Source organism: Canis lupus, chromosome 6, assembly GCF_048164855.1.
Source record: "Canis lupus baileyi chromosome 6, mCanLup2.hap1, whole genome shotgun sequence".
In the NCBI taxonomy this organism is placed as follows: domain Eukaryota; kingdom Metazoa; phylum Chordata; class Mammalia; order Carnivora; family Canidae; genus Canis; species Canis lupus.
The window spans coordinates 41,854,089-41,880,186 of record NC_132843.1 but is presented as its reverse complement, the minus strand read 5'-3'; the positions used below and the strand labels follow the sequence as shown (position 1 = coordinate 41,880,186).

At 40.0% G+C, this 26,098-nt stretch overlaps 1 protein-coding gene across 17 annotated transcripts in view; it reads right to left on the bottom strand.

The window, feature by feature from the left end:
• Positions 1-26,098, bottom strand: part of DNAH14 (dynein axonemal heavy chain 14) — a 334,169-nt gene that overhangs the window by 295,801 nt on the left and 12,270 nt on the right. For 16 of the 17 annotated variants that reach the window (XR_012032771.1, XM_072830144.1, XM_072830141.1 and 13 more), the window contains exons 2-3: positions 11,089-11,183; positions 4,685-4,848 (exon numbers count right to left, since the gene is read on the bottom strand). Coding sequence is in view for 16 of the 17 variants with exons in the window: in XM_072830144.1 (XP_072686245.1) it covers positions 4,685-4,848; positions 11,089-11,120 (196 nt within the window). In the remaining variant the exon portion in view is untranslated. Of the gene's footprint in view, positions 1-4,684; positions 4,849-11,088; positions 11,184-16,953; positions 17,058-26,098 lie in introns of those variants that run through there. The other variant, XM_072830143.1, reaches the window with a different exon arrangement.

The following is a 26,098-nucleotide window of genomic DNA, read 5'->3' as shown; positions in this document are numbered from 1 at the left end:
TTTTTGTCTCTTATTACAGTCTATTATGACCACAGCTTCTGGTTTCCATGGGCATGGAATATTTTTTCCATCCTTTCATTTCAGTCGTGAATGTTTGTACAAACTGAAGTGAATCTCTTGTAAGCCATATATAGATAGGTCTCATTTGGGACACCTGAGTTGCTCAATTAAGTGTCTACCTTTGGCTCAGGTCATGATCTCAGGGTCTTAGGGTCAAGCCCTGGGTTGGGCTCCCTGCTCAGCAGGGAGACTGTTCTCCCTCTCCCTCTGTGCTGTTTTTTCAAATAAACTTAAAAAAATATATATGTCTTGTTTGTTTATTTATTTATTCATTCATTCATTCATTCATTCATTCACTCATGAGACACACAGAGAGAGAGAAAGGCAGAGACATAGGCAGAGGGAGAAGCAGGCTCCTCATAGGGAGCCTGATGTGGGACTTGATCCCAGATCTGGGATCATACCCTGAGCTGAAGGCAGACACCCAATCACTGAGCCACCCAGGCATCCCTAGGTCTTTTTTTTTTTTAAATCCATTTGGCCACTCTAGATCTTCTTTCTGGAGAATTAGTACATTTACATTTAAATTTAAGTTGTTTTATGTAACTTTCATTAATTAAAGTAATTAATGATAATTGATTTCCAGCTGTTTTATAATTTCTTTGTTCCTTTCTTCTTCTCTTGCCCTCATTTGTGAGCTGATGGTTTTCTACAACATATTCTTACATCCCTCTATCTTTTGTGAATCTACATAGGTTTTTGCATTGTGCTCACCATGAAACATACATAAAACAACTTAAACTTATAACAATCTATTTAAGTTGATAGCGACATAAGTTTGAATGCATTCTAAAACTATTATTTTTAATCCTCCATCCTACATTTTACATCTTTTGATGTTCACAATTTACATCTTTTTATCCTGTGTATCCATTAACAAAACTTTGCATTTATGGTTCTTTTTACTACTTTTATCTTTTAACCTTCATACTAGGACATAAGTGATTAACCTACACCCCCCCCCAACATTAATCTGACAGACTGTGGGTACACCTCAGTATGCTATCTCTGCTCTGTCCCTGGGATGGGCACTAAGAACTATTTCTCCACTTGCAACAGTTCAGCAGACTCACACGTGCAAACCCCATGGTTACCAAAGCCAGGAGTTCAAAAGGGTCTCCTGGATGGCAGACACAAAAATCAGGGTGCAGCATCAGTGCACAAGCTCCCTCCTGAGGAGATTCCAGGGACCCAGAATGAGGCAGAAGGAAAGTACCAAGATGGTGCCCATTGGCCTCTGTCCCCAGACAGCACTTCAGCCAAACAAGAGGCCAGCTCTGCAGGCTGAAGCTATAGGACAAGCCAACAGACTCCTTTTTCAGAACAACCTGGGGTGTGTCTCAGTCTTCTGTGTGTGCTGGGCCCTGGGTGGAGCCAATTAAGAACTCTTTCTCCCCTTATTACAGGCCTACGGGACTTGTGAGTGTAAGCACCTCTGGACACCAGTCAGGCCATCAAGAGGTATCCCAAAGGTGGTGGTCACAAAAATCAGGGTGCCAGATGAGTGTATATATTCTATTCTGGGAGAAAATGGTGGCTTGGAGCAAGGGAGAGGGTAAGGATGGCATCTGCCAGCCTCCATCTTGGAAAGCATTTCAGTGGGCCCTTGGGTGTGTGTTTCAGAAGCCTGACCCTCAGAGTTAGGACAAATAGGCTTCTTTCACTGAACAACTGGGAACTTTTTAGTCTCCCACCTGTCTGTGTTCTAGGCTCTGGGGTGGCAAGTCTGCATGAGCCCTTAAGAACTGTTTTTCAGTTCAGTATAGCTTTGTAGGTCTCATAGATTAAAGCCCTGGGTTTCAAAGCTAGCTGTTTTGGGAGCTCATCTTACAGGCATAGATCTTAAAATTTGAGGGGACCAATGTAGGGGTTCCAACTCTTTGCTCCTCAGGGAGATCAGGATTCTGAGTTTCCTCCTGAATGTGGATTGCTACACTGTGGGTAGGGTTTACAGTGAGATTGTGTCTTGGCCTCTCCTAACCATTTTGACACAGCTTTTTTCTTTATTCACCCAATCACTAGGAGTTGATCAGCCAATTTTGGGGTGTTTTCTAGAGGAAACTGCCACATATGTAGCTGTAGATTTGGTGTGTCTGTGGGAAGAGGTAAATTCAGAATCTTTCTACATCACCATCTTCAACCAGGACCTACCCCCATTTCTGATATAATTTTTTCCTTTAGCTTTGGTGATACCCACACCCATCCTCTTGCTCATCATTCTCTCTAGCCTGATTCTGACCAACCCATGTGTCTACTGCAGCCATCCTTCTTTGGACCAGAGCTGCTACAGTTCTTTGGCTCACTTCATACACTTTCCTTAGGCAATCTCACCCATGGCCATGCCTTAAGCTTCCACTCCTATAGTTATTCCAAATGCATCATCTCAGCCCTGGCTTCTCTGAGCTCCAGACACATAGAGTCAACTGCTTCTATGACATCCCCACTAGAATGGACCAAAGGTAGTTCAAATTCAACATGCCCCAAAGTGAACCCTGATCCGTCCCCAGACCCCACAAATCCTGACCTTTCTTCAGGGCCTTGTATCTCAGAGAATAGCATCACTGTTCATTATATCAAACAAACCAGAAACCTAACTATCATCTTTGACACCACTTCTCTCACCATCTCATCATCCTAATCGATAATCCTGCCTTCAGAATATTCAAAGCCTCTTAACTGAGCTCCTTATCAATTCTTGTTCCCTTCCAATCTATTCCTTAGTCTGCAGCCAGAGTGATCTCTGCAAAGCAAAAATCTAATCATGTTAACTCTGTGCAAAACCTTTCTTGGTTTTTATCTTCATAGTATAATGCCCTGCATCCTTAACAAAGCCAAAAAGTCATTGCTTTGCCTGGCTCTTGTATTCCTATCCAGTCTTGTATTTCTGAGCCCTCTTTACTGAGGAAAATAACAGAAGGACCAGAGTACTTTTACTTTTCACTTTGCTGGAAAGGAAGCTTAGTCAGCCCTACAAATTGCTGTAAGGTCCAGGTACTCCCTCTGTTTTAATCTGTCAGATAAAACATCCTTGCTCAATGTACACCAGTAGTTCTTAGGCTCCTTCTGAAAATCAAACATACTCATATTCAGACAGAGACTGATTAGTAGGCAATTGCACATACATCTGAAAAACAACAACTTAAAGGGCAGACAGAGGAATAAAGATTCATGAAATAGACAAAAAAGATCAGCTAGAAAAGTAGAAAGAAAGCCAAGACAGTAGTCTCCTCAAAAGTCAAGAGAAAAGGAAGTGGTCAAAGGAATAAAATTTTGCAAACTAGTCTAGTAAAGAAAGATTATGTACAAATTAATTCTTTTAACAAGGAATTAACCATGTGGAGGTATTTGGTGACACTGCAGTCTTCTGAGTAGAATGAAGAAGTCAAACCCACCCAAGCAGGGAACAAGAAGGAAGTGGAGGGGAAGGCTGAGGCAACTCTTTCAAGAGGCCTGATCTCATCATGTGAAAAGGGAGCATTGGCCCAACAATGCTTCTGGGTCATTTTAAGACAGGTGAGCCGTAAGCCTACAGCATATTAATGCACAGACAGAAAAGAGCTATTAAAAAAGAAGATGAGAGAGATGACATATGGACCTCACATTCCTGAAGATGTAGCAGAAAAGGAGCTCCAGATGTGAGGCAAGTACTAAAATGGGGCCGGGGAGCTGCAAGTTAGATGTTTCCATTTGGTTACGTCTATTTTTAATTTTCATTTTCTATAAAGTAGGAAGCATAATCAGGTAGTAGAATGCTTATGGTTAAACTGTGACAGTGTAAAGAGATGCTGTGAAGAATGACAGGGAAAGTTAAAAGGAGACATAAAAGGGCACCAGGCAGTGCCCCCTGTCCCACTGATGCTGGAGACTGTGACTCAGGAAAAAGAAGGAACCCACGTGATTGTGAAAGTTTTCTGCAAAAAGGCTCAGCAGTATGAGGGTGAATGCAGAGAACATTGACAATCACACTGATTAGAGTTGAAGTTTTGTCAACTCAGGAGCAGAGAAGTGGAAGAGTTAAGGACATCACTAACAGACTGACTGCTGGAGGAAGAAGGGGGCCATGGGTGGAGACGAAAGGGCAACCCTCATAAAAGTGAGGAAAGAAAAGAGCTGGATAAAAAAGGAAACATGGTTAAAAAAACGCTTTTACATCCTGTTAATGGTGCATTTGGGACCGGTGGAAGGAAGAAGACAATGAAGGCACACAGAGGAGGAATCCGTGCCATGGCAGACAAGGGCACCAACAAGGTCACAGCGCAGCCAGGAGGCTCTGAGGCCCTCAGGGGAGGCCCGGCCCAACTTCTTGGTCCTCCCATCATGCAAACCCCGAAAGACAGGGTGTGTGGGAAAGAGTGATGTTAAGTTGGTCCAAAAATGTCAGACATTCTTGGCGTGGCAGTGGTATCACTGCTGCTGTTTTTACCATGATGACCAGTACTTAGGTTTTGTTCCCTTTAAGAGAGACATGCTCTGTATCTGAAGATATCACCAACTTATGACTAATGAAATCAGTGAAGTCCCGATAATTTGGAAGTAGACTAGTATTTCAACATAGTTCACTTGTTTTCTTAATTTAATGCTATGAAAACTACTTTCCATCTCCACGAAAGAAAACTTGGCATGCCTGGATAGTAATCTTGATAGATGTCTTCTGTTTCCTCTGACTTCAAGGGTACAGAAAACGTTCTAAATGTTTTATGTTTCAAGGTTTCTTTTTCTGTTATTTTAGCTGGTTCACTTTCCGATGGTATGACAGCTTCATACTCTTGCTCTTCGTATTTTAGAAGTCTAATATGACAAAGAAAATAAGATACTATGGTTAACATTCTCTAGAACTTAAAGTTTAAATCTTTATACTCTACAATAAAATATCTATCCCTTCAAGCAATTTTTTGAAAGACAATTTAAAAAGCAGATCTGAGGGCACCTGGGTGACTCAGTCAGTTAAACGACCAACTCTTGATCTCAGTTCAGGTCTTGATCTCAGGGTGATGAGTTCAAGCCCCACCGCGGGCTCTACGCTGGGGGTGGAGCCTACTTAAAAATTTTTTTTTTTTAATTTATAAATAAATAACATAAAAAGCCGATCTGAAACATGGAGAGTCTAGTTAAATGCAAAAGAGGTCTGATACTATTACTGAAATGTTAATGCTGGAAAGAATTTAAGAATCCTCATCTAACTTAAAAGATAAAGAAATGTTACCTAATTAGCAGCTGAGTGAGGTCAGAATACATTTTTTTGAAACTCAATACTCCTATATTACTCTTTATAAAACCACCACCATCACCAACCCTTATCAAGACCAAAACCAAAATCTTCTCATAATACATTACCCAACTATTTGTAAATGTTAGAAAACCTTTTCATTACAACAGAATCCAAAACCAATGCCTGAAGCTAACTAATGCCACAGACCATGTTATTGTAAGATGGAGGAAATTCAGCATTTGTAGATCCTCACATGCTGCTCAGTGGGCACAACTACCTATTGATATATTGCACAAAAATATCACATGAATAAGAAGGCAAACTTTCTCTTCAAAGAGACAGCATAACTTCACACTTGCTCATGGGTCTTTATTCTTAAATTCTCCTCCCTTGAACACTCAGAGTCCCTTGATTTATAAACACCTTGACCAGTTTCCTCTTCATTAAAATGTCTAATCCATATCTTTCGTTGTTGTTGATTTTTTATACTGAATTATATACCTTTTCTTAACAATGTTTAGGAGTTCTTTTCACAATTTATATAGTAATCTGTTATTTCATATGTGCTGAAAATGTCTTCTGGTTTGGACTCACCTTCTCGCTTTATGAAGTCTTCGTTCTTCCCTTTAATATAACTATCTTTGCATCTACAATTTGTGTTTATTCTTCAGAAACCTGTCCTTACTCCAATCTTGACAAAATTCTCTTACTTTTTCTTAATAGTTTTAAAGTTTTGCCTTTCACAATTCATCCTTGAGTTCGGGGTGTGATGTGAGGGGCAAATCCAATTCTCCCTACTCCCACCCCGTAATATAATGCAATTGTCACTGCACATTACTGAACATCCCCATCCTTTCTTTCCCTGACCTGTAACACCAAGTCTGCATCACTCCAAATGTATACAATTATCCACCCCTCGTTCTTTGTCTATCCTTGTTTTTCTATCACACTTTTTTTTAAGATTTTATTTATTCATGAGAGACAGAGAGAGACAGAGAGAGAGAGAGAGGCAGAGAGACACAGGCAGAGGGAGAAGCAGGCTCCATGCAGGGAGCCTGACTTGGGACTCGATCCCAGGTCTCCAGGATCACCCCTGGGCTGAAGGCGCACTAAACCACTGAGCCACCTGGGCTGCCCTATCACACTGCTTTAATTGCTTAAAGTTGTCATAGCTGTAGGTTCACACCTCAGATTTTTTTTTTCTTAAAGAGGGCTTACATATCCTCGGCCTTTTCATTTTCCATGTAAATTCTGTTGCATTCTCAATTAAATTTTGTAGTTTTCTCCACAAAGGTCAAACACATAAATTTAAAAATGATTTTTCCTAGGTACTGGATTTTTCATTACTATTACACAAATGGTAGTTATAACTAAAATTAAAATTTCAATCTATTGTTGGACTACAGGAATGAAATTCACTTACACTGATTTTAATCTAGCAGCCTTGCGAAATGAAATTCACTTATTAATTATAAAACTTCATAAATTCTTCTATACTTTTTTAGACATCAATCATCTATAACTGATTACGATTTGTTTCTTTTTCAAACCTTCCAGTTTTCATTTCATCTTTTTGTCTTATTGCCTTATGACCTTTAATAGGATGTCACATATAAGTGGCAATCACAAGTATCCTTATCACTTTTCTCAATTTAAGAGGGATATTTTTAAGTCTTGTTAAAATATTTGCTTCAGGTTTTTTGATAAATGCCCTTAATCATATAGTCTGCCACGGGTTTTTATCATTAAGAGACAATGCATTTTATCAAATGCTTTTCTTCCTTTAATCTATTAATAGTTATTGGTATTGATGCACTTTCTAATGTTGAACCAACCTTGCATTTTCCAGATAGGCTACTCAATTTGACCTTGGTATATCATCCATTTGTATATGCAAATGTAACCTGTAGGTTAATATCTTATTTAGGGTTTTCTGCTTCTAAGGTTGTGAATGAAACTAACTTAGAAGATTGTATAAACTGACTGGTGGCACAGTCAGTGCCACTCTTGGTTTTGGCTCAGGTTGTGATCTCAGGGTCATGAGATCAAGCCCTACCTTGGGCTCTGGACTCAGCATAGAGTCTGCTTAAATCTCTCTGCCCCTACCCCCATGTACATGCATACATACCCTCTCTCTTTCAAATCAATTATCTTACATATATATATAAAAGATTGTACAAGCAATCCTAGCTCAATTTAAGGATATTTTCTTTTTCTGTTCTGTGGAAGAAGTTGTATAAGATTGTAATTATCCATTTATTGAATTTCTGTTAGAACTTATAAACCTAGTAGAAACTCAAAATCTCTGGAAATCTGCCTAAGCCTGGTATGTGTGGTCTGTGGGGAAGGGGTAGGTGGGGAGGCAGTCATGATTCAGAATTACAAATTCAACAATTTCAGTGGATAAAAAAGAACAAAATCTTGCCATTTGCAATGATGTGGATGGAACTTGAGAGTATTGTGCTAAGCAAAATAAGTCAGTCAGAGAAAAATACTGTATGATTTCACTCATATGTGGAATTTGAGAAAAAAAATGAGTAGAGGGGAACAAAAGAGAGGCATATCAAGAAACAAGACTCAACTCTAGAGAATACACTAATGGTATCAGAGGGGAGGATGAGGAGGGATGGTGAAAACAGGTGATGGGGATTAAGGAGTACAACTGCCCTGATGAACTTTGGGTGTTATTCGGATACTGAATTGTTGCATCATACACCTAGAACACTAGAACACTAAATGTTAACTAATTAGAACTTAAATAAAAATTTTTAAAAGTTCACCTTGCCTATTACTTATTGAGCCTGTTTTGTTCATACTTTTCTTAAAACTTTTACATTTTGTTTCAGACTAACTGCCATACTTAATTTTCTCATCCTTAAAAAAAATTGAGGGAAAGAGAAAGAGCATGAGTGGGAAAGAGCAGGAGCAGTGAGGAGGGGCAGAGGGAGAGGGACAAGCAGGCCCCTACTCTCCCCTGCAACCTGGCAGACTGACTCAGGGCTCGATCCCAGGATTCCAGGATCATGATCTGAGCCAAAATCAGATGCTTAACCAACTGAGCCACTCAGGTGCCCCAATTTTCTCATCTTTTTAACTGCAAATAGTTCTGTGCTGATGTATTTCCCATTTCCCACCTCCTTGGTGATGGTTATAGAGCCACTGCCCGGCACCACTCCGCTCCCCTTGCATTTGTGCTTTAGGAGGCAGTATATAAAGTGAACACATGCTAAGTGATGTTTCCTAGAGCTGTGCAAAGTCACTTGTGACTTTCTTTTTCCTGGTTGATTCTGTCAAAGGTCTGCCAATTTGACTTGACAGCTGTTGCTCTCCCTGATTTTCTCTCTTTGATTTCTATTTTGTTAATTTCTGATACTATTTATCTCCTTCCCTCAATTTGTTTTTTGGTTTATTCTGTTCAGTATTTCCCCCTTACTACAATGGATTGTTAGGTCATGAATTTTACAGGCTATCTTGTTTGCTAATGTAAGTTGTAGGACTATAAATTTCTCTCTGTGCAGCTGAATCAGCTATACCACACCACTTAAATGTGACAGGGTTAGTGGGGAAGGTTCAGCTCCTTCCTTTCTTCTTTGTTTCTTGCTTTTCTATTATTAGTTCTACACGGTTTCCTCCTTTCATCAGAGGGAGTCACTCAGAAAAGTATCTGTTTTCAGACATTATATTTCACTTCCAAATGTAGAGTGGTTTTCTAGTTAACCTCTTGTAACTGATGTCTACTGTGATAAAGGAGTATATGATCTATTGAGATGCTTTGAGAATTTGTTCAAAGGAGTTTTATGGTCCACAAAGGTGAAGTCTTGTAATTGTTCCCTATGACCCAGAAGAGAATATGGAGGCACCATTTTACTTTTCATCTGTTGGTATCCTTTTGCTTTCCAACATGTTTCCATACATGCATTTTTTTTGTTTTTGTTTTTTACTTATTTATGATAGTCACACAGAGAGAGAGAGGCAGAGACATAGGCAGAGGGAGAAGCAAGCTCCATGCACTGGGAGCCCGACGTGGGATTCGATCCCGGGTCTCCAGGATCATGCCCTGGGCCAAAGGCAGGCGCTAAACTGCTGCACCACCCGGGGATCCCTCCATACATGCATTTAATTCAGTTTGACATTTAAAATACACACACACATACACACACCCCCAAGTCTAGCCCATTAGCATTTGTTGTGATTATAGGCATCTTATTTTTTTTGTCTATGTATCCCTTTTTCTTATCTTTACTTTCTATCTCTACCTTTTCCTTTTTTCTTCTGGAGAACTTCCTCGACTTTATCTTTCACCTATCCTCTCAATCTCCATTTCTGCTATTATATAATTTCTAAAAGCTATTTTTCCCCAAACGTTCCCTAATTTTTTTAGGACTTTATTTATTCACTCATGAGAGACTGAGAAGCAGAGACACAGGCAGAGGGAGAAGCAGGCTCCCCATGGGCAGCCTGATGTGGGACTCGATCCCGAGATCACCACCTGAACCAAAGGCAGACAATCACTGAGCCACCCAGGTGCCTTATTTTTTATTCTCCTAATGTTATTTCTTCTGTCTCCTGACAACCTAGGATAGGCTTGAGCTGGGTGTTACTGAACTTTTCTTCTCCCTACACAGTGTATTTTCTCCAGGCTTCTGTGATTTAGTTTCTGTCAAATGATCCTTTCATATTTAAGAATCATCACCAAGATAGCAATGAGACCATTCTTCATGCACTGGTGGAATCTGTCAACTGGTAGGTTTCACTGTGGGATAATCTGAGGCTTGTTGTTTTCCAATTGGCCTTATCTATATAGATCTTTCTTGTTGGCTGGTCAGTTTCCCAGAGGATAATGTGCTTAGTTAGATGTTGGCTGTGAGCTTTCTCAAAGTCCAGCAGAGAAAGAATACTAAGGTTATATAATTTGGGTACAGTAATATACTCTTAGCTGTGTTTGGTGTCCCCACATCCTGGATCTCGTCTGTTGGAATGAAAGAGGAAACATTCTCTTGGCTGAGTGAGATTAAGGAAGGGGATCTGTCTTCTAACTGCTGCTTCTACAAACTTTCAGGTTACTGCTTTCGCTGCCACTGCTGCTGCCACTGCCACTTTGAGAGGAGTCCTGAGTATCTAGTAGCATCCTTACAGGTGGGAGGTGATGTGGGGGCAGGGATGAAGCAGTCCCTTCTGGGCTTCACTCCCTGCCACCTTAGGTTTGCACTGTCTGCTCTGCAAAATCAGTAATCACTTATCCTTCTGTTTCCAAGCTTCCAAAACTACACTGGTAGCTCCCATGTGCTTTTGTCTCCTCTCTCCTCCTTTTGTGTGTTTATTCCCACAATCCCAAATTTTGATCATTTGGTCGGATTTCAGAAAGGACACAGTAAGAGCATGAGTTTAGCCCATGAGATTTAAACAGAGGTCAGTATCTTCCAGTACTTCCTCATCTCTGTTATTTTCTTCCTGCTGAGTGGATGCTGATCCACCAACAGGAATGTGAAAAAGAAAAGAAAGCATATCAATCTCTCTGACCTCTTCTCCATCTACCTATATCTAACCACCTTTTTGCCTTCCTGGGGTTTTTCAGCTGTTGGTTAACTTCTCATTTCCATCAACTCCCTTTCTCACTTTTTTGGCATATCCAAGACTGGTCTGGGGAAGGAGCCAGTATTAATCTGCCTATCTTGTTGAGAACCACTCCCTAAGGTTTGTTAAACTCCAGCACCCTCACCCAATCCCCACCCCCACATGACAATGCACACTCTGCTTTATCAGAATGGCTTACCACCAGTCATTACTATTGAAATTTTAATTTCATTATCTTATTTTACCTTGATTTTGTGTTGCTTTTCTCCTTGTCCATGTCTTGATTTACTGTTGCCAAATCAGTGGGTATATTTTTGATATTTTTCTATGAAGGAACAGGCTGTAAAAAACACATTCATGTTATCTTTTAAATATAAAAGATGCTTTCACAGCTATGACTATTGGGTTCAAAACTGCGTATGTGGTTCCCAACTTTCCCACTAGGCTTAATTTAACAACTCCACTACCTTCAAGTGTTTCCTCTATATAATATGATTTCCAGGCTCTTTGCTACTCTAGTTATCCTTCTCAGAGCAGCCTCTGCATATCTTCTCATAAAATATACTTCTAAATACAGTGTTTTCCTTCTTATGATGATGAGCTTATGTATGTATGATTCCAATTAACTTAAATTCCATACTAAAGATAATGCTAGGTTTTAAGATCCTCTCTTCAGGGAAAATCATAGATAGAATGTAACAGAACTGGTGGCCTAAGCTGTTAAACTCATTTTGCCATTCAGTAAGTACTAAAAGGCCATTTAGACAGAATAGATGGGAGTGGGTTTTGAAATATGACAAAGAAAGGTTCTCTTTCTGATTACTAAGGGATATCTAACAAGGTCCAAAAAAAGAAGATGCACTGCATAGGCATGGAAGTATACTCCAACTAAAGAAGCCAACATATAGCCTAGGTTCAATGCAGGGCAGAAACAGATTTAAATGTCAACTGAATAAGCATCAGACAAATCAAATATGACAGACTGAAACAGGCCAAAGACAAGAGTAGTTCTTATTGGAATAGAAATGATAGATATTTCTACATCAGAAACGAAGCCTACAACTGCAGTATCAGTGCAGGACAGATCTATTGAGGAGACTCAAGGTGTAGAAAGGGTCTCAATGAGACCCAAAGGGTGCCAACAATGCCTGCGGATGGATCACTCACTGTACCCAGGAACTGAAAGTTACAACTCTGAGGCCCACACTTGAAACAAAGAGATAGATCCAAGGGACACTCCACTAGATTCAAAAGCATCCCTGAATCAAACCCATTCTGGATTTACAACAGAGTAGAGGTCAGCAGAATTCTTCTGGAAAAAGGCTTGAGGATCAGAGGGCAAAAAATCAAAGATGTTACACATTATTCACACAGCAAGAGAAAACAAATTTCTGTAAATATTTTATTGATGAAATTCAATATGAAAATAGTTAAACACAACTTTTTAAAAATATTCCTATTTAAATGCTCCTATTAACAAAGAAACAGAATTCTCTTGAGAAAGATAACATGTTACATATAGGGATTCAAGGCTAGTGTTACCCATCATCAAATTGCTCAACATTATTCCTTTATAAAAACCATTCTTAGCCTCTGGACATAGAAAAAGATGGCAAGTCAGATTTGACCTATCTTGTAGGGGCTGGCCATCATCTGCCAGCCCCTACCAGAGAGTATATATGTTAACTGCAACATCTACTTTAACTTTGGAGTATATTTTCATGCTATTATCACCACCACCACATATCAAAAAGAGAGAGAGAGAGAGAGAGAGAGAGAGAAGTTGTTTGATCTCACTATCAAACAGTATAAAAAACCAAATGAGTTATTCCTCTTTCCTACCAGACAAGAGGAAAAAAGTTAACCTTTACTTCTCCACAACAACATTCGAATGCCAGAACATTTCCTCAGGAGATAAGTGTGGCTTAAGAAGTCCATACCGAGCCAAGTTTTCATGTAAGTATGAAGCTAACAAACATTTCCACACATGTAAAATTCAGTGAAGTATCATCCACATGAACACTTCTTGTAAAATGTATGTGATAATAAATTCCACCCTCGCAGCAATGAAGACAAAAATATGATAATCAAAGAAGTAATAGGAAGAGCATTAAATTCATTTCGGTACAGAAGTAGGTCACGACAACTTCAGGACTTACCATACAGAGTAGAACCTTGGTAGTATAGCTATGAAGAGTTAAAATTATCAAGAAGGGAGAATAAGTAAATGGAATACAAGGAATATTTATGCTCCTTATCTTTCAAAAACACAGGTCAACAGATACTCCTTAAATGTGATAAGCAAAGTAACAAAATAACAAAAAAGTTTAACTATATTATTTAAAAGTATAAAGGTACCCCCAAAAAGAGCTAAAATTATAATATATCCAATAAAAATTAGGGAGTATGAGGTATCAGATAAAATGTAAATGCATGAATTATGTTCTAATTTCTTTATTTCACAATGTGGAGCCAACAGATGCTACCTAGACTGCACAGAACATAAAGGTTGAAACTATATGTCGGGCTATAAGCATAGAAGAACTAAAATGGTGCATGAACCTCCCCCAAATATGAGAAAAAAAACCACAACTATGTATTAACATAAAACAAGGATTTAAAACATTAAAAAATAAATAAAGGACAGGTGTGGTTGACTTCGGTAGGTTGCCTATAAAATATTCCTTCCTTCCCTTTCCCTAGCACTACTCTGATTTTTCTTCAGGTAGATGTGAAAAAATTGTCATTGAGATGAAAAAAATGAAAAGACAGGTTAAATAACAGGAGAGAATGACAAATCAGACATAATACATATCAAAAGCTTGGAAGAAGAGGTAAATTGGGCAATACAACAACAGTTTTCTGGACTCCAACCTACAGTTTCACATCCTACAAATTCTAAGCAGGATGAACATAGAAGTGTTTACATGCACACGGACACACGCACCCTTCCAAAACAGTGGAACTGTAGAATTCCAAAAGCAAAGAGAAGATCATAACAGTAGCCAGAGACACATTACTTAAAAGGAAAAACAGACTAGGTACGGGCTTCGTGATAATGCACACAAAATTAAAACAGTGGAATAACATCTCCAATGTGCAATGGAAAAGTAACTGTCAACTTAAAATTCTATACCTGGCAATAATGTATTTCAGGCAAATAAAATCAACACACATAAAATGTACTCTAAAGGACTTCAAAAAGGACTATGATCCTAAGATGACAGATCTAAGATGTAAGAAATTCTCAGCAGTAGCAATAATGAATATGTATACACCTAAATAAATACTAACTGCATAAAAGAGTAATTATTTCCTGAGGGATTAAAAGTGAGAAGGAACTAAACTATACAACAAACAATAGCACAGAGGTCAGGAGGATGATGATCAAAATTAAATTGTTTTAAGATTCTTATATTATCTGGAGAAAGATGGAAAATGATTAAATTTACAATTTGGTAAGTTAAGCACACATCTTAAAACTTCTGTGGTAACCACAAAACAAGGTGGCAGAAATAAACCAAAACGTAATAGTTAATCAATATAAGTGCTCCAAATTTTCTAAAAAAGACAAAGGCAGAAAAACTGGGTGGGGGAGGGAGGAATCCAGTTATACCTTATTTAAAAGATAAATCTGTAAAACAGAAAGATACAAAACAAATGCAAGAAAAGGATAGTAAAAGATTTATGAGGCAACTATTAAGCAAAATGAAGATACTATAGCTATATTTCTATCAGAAAAAATACATATTAAGGCAGAGTCACTAAACCAAAGAAAGTTCACTACATAATGATTAAGGTTCATTTCACTGGAAAATAAAACAGTCCTGAACTTCCACCTAACAAAATAACTTCAAAATATATAATGCAAGTATATAAGCAAAATACATAATTCAAAAACTGGAAGAACTAGAAGAAAAAACAAATACAGTATGATAATGCAACATTTTAATGAATTCATTTCAGTAAATCAGGCCAACTCCTCTGCCACCAAAACAAAACACTGTAACAATAGAAAGTTTAATAATCTAATTTTAAAATCTGACTTAACAAATATGCTCAAGAAATGGAGACTGTATGTATTTTAAAGCGCATGTGGCACAGTTTCATAATTAACCACCCTCTGGGTCCTAATGTAAATCTCAACAAATTTCATTTTTATCATCATATAATCCAAATTCTATGACCACAATGTAATCAGATTAGAAATAAAGCAGTAAAAAGTGAAATCCCATAAATGTGGAAATGAAGAAACACCTAACTCATAGTTCAAAGAATGAATCATAATTAAAATTTCAAAATATTAAGAACTAAATGCTAAGATATTAAATATCAGAACTTGTAAGATGCATCTAAAAAGGTACTGACAAGTAAAAAAAAAAGAAAAAAAAAAAAAAGCCTATGCGTATACCAGAAGAAAGGAAGCTAGAGCAAAACTTTATAAATCCAAAGAAAGGAGAAAGAAAAAATAAAGATGAGAGCAGGCCTCTGGACATGAACAAGGTAATGGGAGGAAATGCTACTCTTTGTCCTCTCATAAGAAAGAGTAAGTAGATTGCTACCCATGAACAAAAATAGGCCTGGGTTGGGTGCTCAAGAGTCCCAACTAAGAACTACAGCAAGGCAGTGGAGGAAAAAGAGAACAATTATGTGGAAAGGATCCCTGGGGAGACTGAGCTGGGAGGTCTGGCTAAGAACAAACAAGGTGGGCTGTATCAGTCACACAGGGGCTGCCATCACAGTCCCCAGAGACATGTTCTGCAGAGGACCCTGGTAGCCTTCGCCACTGAGGATCTCAGCAGCTTCCAGAATAGCACAGACTCCACACAGCACTCACAGTAGAGGATCCTATAGTGTCTGTCATGGGGATCCTAGCATGCTGCTCCACAGAGGACACCAGGAGCATCAGCTACTGAGATAACCAACAGGCACTACTGCCAATAAAACACCCAGAGATGGAGACTCTACTGTGCCCTTCTCCCCAGAAGGAGCTGCTACCATGCTGCCCCAGGACCAGCACTGCCACATGCCCCAATCCTGCACGTGCCTTGATTCCAGAGTCCCAGTGCTCCACATGCATGCACATTTCACATTCCACCTTCGTGCTGCTCTGCACAGTCCCATGCACCAAACCCTAGTCCCATGGCTGCTCTACAGGAATCTACATGGCAGCCACTGAAGTCACCACTGCTGTGGAATAGCTACTTCCTCAGACCCCAGAGCTTCTGGTATTCCAAAGTGCCCACATATCAGACACCAGTGTCACCACCACTACAAGGGGGCTCAGGAGCCAGACCTTGTGCCAGGAGGGATCCCCTCAACCATTAACAGTCTACACAGGAGGAAAAAGGATATGGAAGTCCCCAACAGTCTTCATTGCCACTGTGAACACTTGTAGCCTAGGCTACTGAGAACCCCTAAAACTATGCCAACACTGACCTCACTGAAGAAGCTACATAGAAACTATGTGGTTGGGTCTTCCCTAGAGCCAGAGCTGCCACATCCCATTAAGACAGTGCCCTCACCCACAGGTGATCTTTAACCATCAAAACAAGTCCCTAATACTGGAAGAGATGACCGCTCCATCAAATGCACAGATATCAATACAAGACTACCACAGTACACAAAAAAAATTAAGGAAATATGATACCACCAAAGGAACACACTAATTTTCCAATAACAGATCTCAAAGAAATGAAAACATATGAATTGCTGGACAAAGAATTCAAAATAATCATTTTAAAGCAGCTCAGTGAGCTACAAGAGAACACAGATAACTAAAGAAGATCAAGAAAATAAAATGTAAGCGGGGAGGAGCAAGATGGCGGAAGAGTAGGGTCTCCAAATCACCTGTCTCCACCAAACTACCTAGAAAACCTTCAAATTATCCTGAAAATCTATGAATTCGGCCTGGGATTTAAAGAGAGACCAGCTGGAATGCAACAGTGAGAAGAGTTCGCGCTTCTATCAAGGTAGGAAGACGGGGAAAAAGAAATAAAGAAACAAAGGCCTCCAAGGGGGAGGGGCCCCGCGAGGAGCCGGGCTGAGGCCGGGGCGAGTGTCCCCAGGACAGGAGAGCCCCGTCCCGGAGGAGCAGGAGCTGCACTGACCTTCCCGGCGGAAAGGGGCTCGCGGGGAGGTGGAGCAGGACCCAGGAGGGCGGGGATGCCCTCGGGCTCCCCGGGACAGTAACAGCAACTGCGCGCCCAGGAGAGTGCGCCGAGCTCCCTAAGGGCTGCAGCGCGGGCGGTGGGACCCGGAGCAGCTGGGGGGGCTCGGGGGCGGCTCCGCGGAGGGGGCTGCGCGGCCCCGGGAGCAGCTCGGCCGGGCTCGGGCAGAGGAAGAGGCTCCGTGCGGAGGGGGCTGCGCGGTTCCAGGAGCAGCTCGGAGGGGCTCGGGCGGCGGCTCCGCGGAGGGGGTTGCGCGGCCCGGGAACGCGAATCCACCAGCGCAGGCGCCGGAGCACAGGGCGCCGGGCCCCAGCCCAGGATCCGGCCTCCCCCGGGACAGGCAGAGGCCGGGAGGGCCCAGGACAGCAAGGACGCTCCTGCCCCAGCTGAGCAGATCAGCGGCCCCGCCCCGGAGCCTCCAGGCCCTGCAGACGGAGTTCCCGCCGGAGCTGAATCCAGGTTTCCAGAGCGGCCCCGCCACTGGGGCTGTTCCTCCTGCGGCCTCACGGGGTAAACAACCCCCACCGAGCCCTGCACCAGGCAGGGGCACAGCAGCTCCCCCAACTGCTAACACCTGAAAATCAGCACAGCAGGCCCCTCCCCCAGAACACCAGCTAGACGGACAACTTCCAGGAGAAGCCAAGGGACTTAAAGAATACAGAATCAGAAGATACTCCCCTGTGGTTCTTTTTTTTTTTTTTTTTTTTGTTTGTTTGTTTGTTTTTGTTTTTTTTTGTTTTGCTTTTTGATTTGTTTCCTTCCCCCACCCCCCCTTTTTTTTTCTCCTTTCTTTTTCTTTCTCTTTTTCTTTTTTTTTTCTTTCGGTTTTTTTTTTCTCTTCCCTTTTTTTTCTCTTTCTCTTTTCTTTCCTTCTTTCTCTCCTCTCTTTTTCTCTTTTTCCCAATACAACTTGCTTTTGGCCACTCTGCACTGAGCAAAATGACTAGAAGGAAAACCTCACCTCAAAAGAAAGAATCAGAAACAGACCTCTCTCCCACAGAGTTACAAAATCCGGATTACAATTCAATGTCAGAAAGCCAATTCAGAAGCACTATTACACAGCTACTGGTGGCTCTAGAAAAAAGTATAAAGGACTCAAGAGACTTCATGACTGCAGAATTTAGAGCTAATCAGGCAGAAATTAAAAATCAATTGAATGAGATGCAATCCAAACTAGAAGTCCTAACGACGAGGGTTAACGAGGTGGAAGAACGAGTGAGTGACATAGAAGACAAGTTGATAGCAAAGAGGGAAACTGAGGAAAAAAGAGACAAACAATTAAAAGACCATGAAGATAGATTAAGGGAAATAAACGACAGCCTGAGGAAGAAAAACCTACGTTTAATTGGGGTTCCCGAGGGCGCCGAAAGGGACAGAGGGCCAGAATATGTATTTGAACAAATTCTAGCTGAAAACTTTCCTAATCTGGGAAGGGAAACAGGCATTCAGATCCAGGAAATAGAGAGATCCCCCCCTAAAATCAATAAAAACCGTTCAACACCTCGACATTTAATTGTGAAGCTTGCAAATTCCAAAGATAAGGAGAAGATCCTTAAAGCAGCAAGAGACAAGAAATCCCTGACTTTTATGGGGAGGAGTATTAGGGTAACAGCAGACCTCTCCACAGAGACCTGGCAGGCCAGAAAGGGCTGGCAGGATATATTCAGGGTCCTAAATGAGAAGAACATGCAACCAAGAATACTTTATCCAGCAAGGCTCTCATTCAAAATGGAAGGAGAGATAAAGAGCTTCCAAGACAGGCAGCAACTAAAAGAATATGTGACCTCCAAACCAGCTCTGCAAGAAATTTTAAGGGGGACTCTTAAACTTCCTCTTTAAGAAGAAGTTCAGTGGAACAGTCCACAAAAACAAAGACTGAATAGATATCATGATGACACTAAACTCATATCTCTCAATAGTAACTCTGAATGTGAACGGGCTTAATGACCCCATCAAAAGGCGCAGGGTTTCAGACTGGATAAAAAAGCAGGACCCATCTATTTGCTGTCTACAAGAGACTCATTTTAGACAGAAGGACACCTACAGCCTGAAAATAAAAGGTTGGAGAACCATTTACCATTCGAACGGTCCTCAAAAGAAAGCAGGGGTAGCCATCCTTATATCAGATAAACTAAAATTTACCCCAAAGACTGTAGTGAGAGATGAAGAGGGACACTATATCATACTTAAAGGATCTATTCAACAAGAGGACTTAACAATCCTCAATATATATGCTCCGAATGTGGGAGCTGCCAAATATATAAATCAATTATTAACCAAAGTGAAGAAATACTTAGATAATAATACACTTATACTTGGTGACTTCAATCTAGCTCTTTCTATACTCGATAGGTCTTCTAAGCACAACATCTCCAAAGAAACGAGAGCTTTAAATGATACACTGGACCAGATGGATTTCACAGATATCTACAGAACTTTACATCCAAACTCAACTGAATACACATTCTTCTCAAGCGCACATGGAACTTTCTCCAGAATAGACCACATATTGGGACACAAATCGGGTCTGAACCGATACCAAAAGATTGGGATTGTCCCCTGCATATTCTCGGACCATAATGCCTTGAAATTAGAACTAAATCACAACAAGAAGTTTGGAAGGACCTCAAACACATGGAGGTTAAGGACCATCCTGCTAAAAGATAAAAGGGTCAACCAGGAAATTAAGGAAGAATTAAAAAGATTCATGGAAACTAATGAGAATGAAGATACAACCGTTCAAAATCTTTGGGATGCAGCAAAAGCAGTCCTAAGGGGGAAATACATCGCAATACAAGCATCCATTCAAAAACTGGAAAGAACTCAAATACAAAAGCTAACCTTACACATAAAGGAGCTAGAGAAAAAACAGCAAATAGATCCTACACCCAAGAGAAGAAGGGAGTTAATAAAGATTCGAGCAGAACTCAACGAAATCGAGACCAGAAGAACTGTGGAACAGATCAACAGAACCAGGAGTTGGTTCTTTGAAAGAATTAATAAGATAGATAAACCATTAGCCAGCCTTATTAAAAAGAAGAGAGAGAAGACTCAAATTAATAAAATCATGAATGAGAAAGGAGAGATCACTACCAACACCAAGGAAATACAAACGATTTTAAAAACATATTATGAACAGCTATACGCCAATAAATTAGGCAATCTAGAAGAAATGGACGCATTCCTGGAAAGCCACAAACTACCAAAACTGGAACAGGAAGAAATAGAAAACCTGAACAGGCCAATAACCAGGGAGGAAATTGAAGCAGTCATCAAAAACCTCCCAAGACACAAGAGTCCAGGGCCAGATGGCTTCCCAGGGGAATTTTATCAAACGTTTAAAGAAGAAATCATACCTATTCTCCTAAAGCTGTTTGGAAAGATAGAAAGAGATGGAGTACTTCCAAATTCATTCTATGAAGCCAGCATCACCTTAATTCCAAAGCCAGACAAAGACCCCACCAAAAAGGAGAATTACAGACCAATATCCCTGATGAACATGGATGCAAAAATTCTCAACAAGATACTGGCCAATAGGATCCAACAGTACATTAAGAAAATTATTCACCATGACCAAGTAGGATTTATCCCTGGGACACAAGGCTGGTTCAACACCCGTAAAACAATCAATGTGATTCATCATATCAGCAAGAGAAAAACCAAGAACCATATGATCCTCTCATTGGATGCAGAGAAAGCATTTGACAAAATACAGCATCCATTCCTGATCAAAACTCTTCAGAGTGTAGGGATAGAGGGAACATTCCTCGACATCTTAAAAGCCATTTATGAAAAGCCCACAGCAAATATCATTCTTAATGGGGAAGCACTAGGAGCCTTTCCCCTAAGATCAGGAACAAGACAGGGATGTCCACTCTCACCACTGCTGTTCAACATAGTACTGGAAGTCCTAGCCTCAGCAATCAGACAACAAAAAGACATTAAAGGCATTCAAATTGGCAAAGAAGAAGTCAAACTCTCCCTCTTCGCCGATGACATGATACTCTACATAGAAAACCCAAAAGTCTCCACCCCAAGATTGCTAGAACTCATACAGCAATTCGGTAGCGTGGCAGGATACAAAATCAATGCCCAGAAGTCAGTGGCATTTCTATACACTAACAATGAGACTGAAGAAAGAGAAATTAAGGAGTCAATCCCATTTACAATTGCACCCAAAAGCATAAGATACCTAGGAATAAACCTAACCAAAGAGGTAAAGGATCTATACCCTAAAAACTATAGAACACTTCTGAAAGAAATTGAGGAAGACACAAAGAGATGGAAAAATATTCCATGCTCATGGATTGGCAGAATTAATATTGTGAAAATGTCAATGTTACCCAGGGCAATATACACGTTTAATGCAATCCCTATCAAAATACCATGGACTTTCTTCAGAGAGTTAGAACAAATTATTTTAAGATTTGTGTGGAATCAGAAAAGACCTCGAATAGCCAGGGGAATTTTAAAAAAGAAAACCATATCTGGGGGCATCACAATGCCAGATTTCAGGTTGTACTACAAAGCTGTGGTCATCAAGACAGTGTGGTACTGGCACAAAAACAGACACATGGATCAGTGGAACAGAATAGAGAATCCAGAAGTGGACCCTGAACTTTATGGGCAACTAATATTCGATAAAGGAGGAAAGACTATCCATTGGAAGAAAGACAGTCTCTTCAATAAATGGTGCTGGGAAAATTGGACATCCACATGCAGAAGAATGAAACTAGACCACTCTCTTTCACCATACACAAAGATAAACTCAAAATGGATGAAAGATCTAAATGTGAGACAAGATTCCATCAAAATCCTAGAGAAGAACACAGGCAACACCCTTTTTGAACTCGGCCATAGTAACTTCTTGCAAGATACATCCACGAAGGCAAAAGAAACAAAAGCAAAAATGAACTATTGGGACTTCATCAAGATAAGAAGCTTTTGCACAGCAAAGGATACAGTCAACAAAACTCAAAGACAACCTACAGAATGGGAGAAGATATTTGCAAATGACGTATCAGATAAAGGGCTAGTTTCCAAGATCTATAAAGAACTTATTAAACTCAACACCAAAGAAACAAACAATCCAATCATGAAATGGGCAAAAGACATGAACAGAAATCTCACAGAGGAAGACATAGACATGGCCAACATGCATATGAGAAAATGTTCTGCATCACTTGCCATCAGGGAAATACAAATCAAAACCACAATGAGATATCACCTCACACCAGTGAGAATGGGGAAAATTAACAAGGCAGGAAACAACAAATGTTGGAGAGGATGCGGAGAAAAGGGAACCCTCTTACACTGTTGGTGGGAATGTGAACTGGTGCAGCCACTCTGGAAAACTGTGTGGAGGTTCCTCAAACAGTTAAAAATATACCTGCCCTACGACCTAGCAATTGCACTGTTGGGGATTTACCCCAAAGATACAAATGCAATGAAACGCCGGGACACCTGCACCCCGATGTTTATAGCAGCAATGGCTACGATAGCCAAACTGTGGAAGGAGCCTCGGTGTCCAACGAAAGATGAATGGATAAAGAAGATGTGGTTTATGTATACAATGGAATATTACTCAGCTATTAGAAATGACAAATACCCACCATTTGCTTCAACGTGGATGGAACTGGAGGGTATTATGCTGAGTGAAGTAAGTCAGTCGGAGAAGGACAAACATTATATGTTCTCATTCATTTGGGGAATATAAATAATAGTGAAAGGGAATATAAGGGAAGGGAGAAGAAATGTGTGGGAAATATCAGAAAGGGAGACGGAACGTAAAGACTGCTAACTCTGGGAAACGAACTAGAGGTGGTAGAAGGGGAGGAGGGCGGGGGGTGGGAGTGAATGGGTGACGGGCACTGGGTGTTATTCTGTATGTTAGTAAATTGAACACCAATAAAAAATAAATGAAAGTAAAAAAAAATAAAATAAAATAAATAAATAAATAAATAAATCAAAAAAACCTAAAAAAAAAATTCCTACTGTTTAAGCTAGTGGTGTTTATGGCTTATTACTTTAAGAAAGCAGTCTGAGGGATCCCTGGGTGGCGCAGCGGTTTGGCGCCTGCCTTTGGCCCAGGGCGGGATCCTGGAGACCTGGGATCGAATCGCACATCAGGCTCCCGGTGCATGGAGCCTGCTTCTCCCTCTGCCTCTCTCTCTCTCTCTCTCTGTGACTATCATAAATAAATAAATAAAAAAAAAATTAAAAAAAAAAAAAAAAAAAAGAAAGCAGTCTGAGCCCTTTAAAATAGTCTAAACAGATACTGACATTGGTTTATGATCTCATGAGGAGCCTTTTCGAGTGCCCATTTCATAATATTCCTTTATAATCTACACCTACCTGACAGGCCAAAGATTGCATCTTTGTACTTAGACATATCATTAATTTAAAGTGTGATAAACTATCTCCTATAAGTTCTTATTCATTTTTTTCTTTAGTGAATTGTTTTTTCTTGTCCTTCACTGAGTCCTAGAAGACTGTTAGATATTTCTCTTACTGATATGAGTTCTTGACTCTAAAACAATTTGATTTTAGGTGCATAGAACACCCTGTATGTAACCAATTGAATGTTATGTAAATACTTCATTCTTCAAACGACCATATAATTCAAATACCCTTGTGCATAATAAAATTAATTTACCAATAGTCTTCAAATAAAAAAAAAAAAAGAAAATAAAATGTAAACTGAGAAGATCAACAGATAAAAAGCATAAAAAGGAACCAAACAAATTCTGGAGATAAAGAATATAATTAATGAAAAAAAAAACTTGCAGTAGCATCAACAGCAGACTTCATCAGGCTGAAGAAAAAAAATCTATGAACTCAAAGATCATTTGAAATTATCCAATCAGATAAAAAAGATGAGGAATGACAAAGATTAAAGAAATATATGAATTGCAGGATACTACCAAGTGAAAATAATATTAGGATATGGAAGTTCCAAAAGGAGGAGAGAGAGAGAGAGAGGAGCAGAAGGCTTTTTAAAACGATGCCTGAAAAACTCCCATACATGGGAAAGGAAAAAGGGGGAGACATCCAGGTGCATGAAGTTAGTAAGTCCCCATACGAGCACTTCTCTAAGGCACATCATATTAAAACTATCAAAAATCAAAGAAAATTTTGAAAGCAGCAGAAGAAATGAAACTCAACTCATCAAAGGGAACTCCCAAAAGGCAATCAGGAATTTCTCAACACAAATCTTGCAGACCAGGAGAGTGGGATGATATATTCAAAGTACTAAAAGGAAAAAACTGCAATGAATACTTTACCCATGTGCGTGTTGGCCATGTCTATGTCTTCCTCTGTGAGATTTCTCTTCATGTCTTTTGCCCATTTCATGATTGGATTGTTTGTTTCTTTGCTGTTGAGTTTAATAAGTTCTTTATGGATCTTGGAAACTAGCCCTTAATCTGATACGTCATTTGCAAATATCTCCTCCCATTCTGTAGGTTGTCTTTTAGTTTTGTTGACTGTATCCTTTGCTGTGCAAAAGCTTCTTATCTTGATGAAGTCCCAATAGTTCATTTTTGCTTTTGTTTCTTTTGCCTTCGTGGATGTATCTTGCAAGAAGTTACTGTGGCCGAGTTCAAAAAGGGTGTTGCCTGTGTTCTCCTCTAGGATTTTTATAGAATCTTGTCGCACATTTAGATCTTTCATCCATTTTGAGTTTATCTTTGTGTATGGTGCAAAAGAGTGGTCTAGTCTCATTCTTCTGCATGTGGATGTCCAATTTTCCCAGCACCATTTACTGAAGAGACTTTCTTCCAGTGGATAGTCTTTCCTCCTTTATCAAATATTAGTTGACCATAATGAATGGTTGATGGTCCACTTCTGGATTCTCTATTCTGTTCCACTGATCTATGTGTCTGTTTTTGTGCCAGTAAACACACTGTCTTGATGACCACAGCTTTGTAGTACAACCTGAAATCTGGCATTGTGATGCCCCCAGATACGGTTTTCTTTTTTAAAATTCCCCAGGCTATTCGGGGTCTTTTCTGATTCCACACAAATCTTAAAATAATTTGTTCTAACTCTCTGAAGAAAGTCCATGGTATTTTGATAGGGATTGCATTAAAAATGTAAATTGCCCTGGGTAACATTGACATTTTCACAATATTAATTCTGCCAATCCATGAGCATGGAATATTTTTCCATCCCTTTGTGTCTTCCTCAATTTCTTTCAGAAGAGTTCTATAGTTTTTAGGGTATAGATCCTTTATCTCTTTGGTTAAGTTTATTCCTAGGTATCTTATGCTTTTGGGTGCAATTGTAAATGGGACATGAGAAAATGCTCTGCATCACTTGCCATCAGGGAAATACAAATCAAAACCACAATGAGATACCACCTCACACCAGTGAGAATGGGGCAAATTAACAAGGCAGGAAACCACAAATGTTGGAGAGGATGCAGAGAAAAGGGAACCCTCTTGCACTGTTGGTGGGAATGTGAACTGGTGCAGCCACTCTGGAAAACTGTGTGGAGGTTCCTCAAAGAGTTAAAAATAGATCTGCCCTATGACCCAGCAATTGCACTGCTGGGTAAAGATTTACCCCAAAGATACAGATGCAATGAAACGCCGGGACACCTGCACCCCGATGTTTCTAGCAGCAATGTCCACAATAGCAAAACTATGGAAGGAGCCTCGGTGTCCATCGAGAGATGAATGGATAAAGAAGATGTGGTTTATGTATACAATCGAGTATTACTCAGCCATTAGAAACGACAAATACTCACCATTTGCTTCAACGTGGATGGAACTGGAGGGTATTATGCTGAGTGAAATAAGTCAATCAGAGAAGGACAAACATTATATGGTCTCATTCATTTGGGGAATATAAATAATAGTGAAAGGGAATAGAGGGGAAGGGAGAAGAAATGGGTAGGAAATATCAGAAAGGGAGACAGAACATGAAAGACTCCTAACTCTGGGAAACAAACTGGGGTTGGTGGAAGGGGAGGAGGACAGGGGGTGGGGGTGACTGGGTGGTGGGCACTGAGGGGGACACTTGACGGGCTGAGCACTGGGTGTTATTCTGTATGTTGGCAAATTGAACACCAATAAAAAATAAA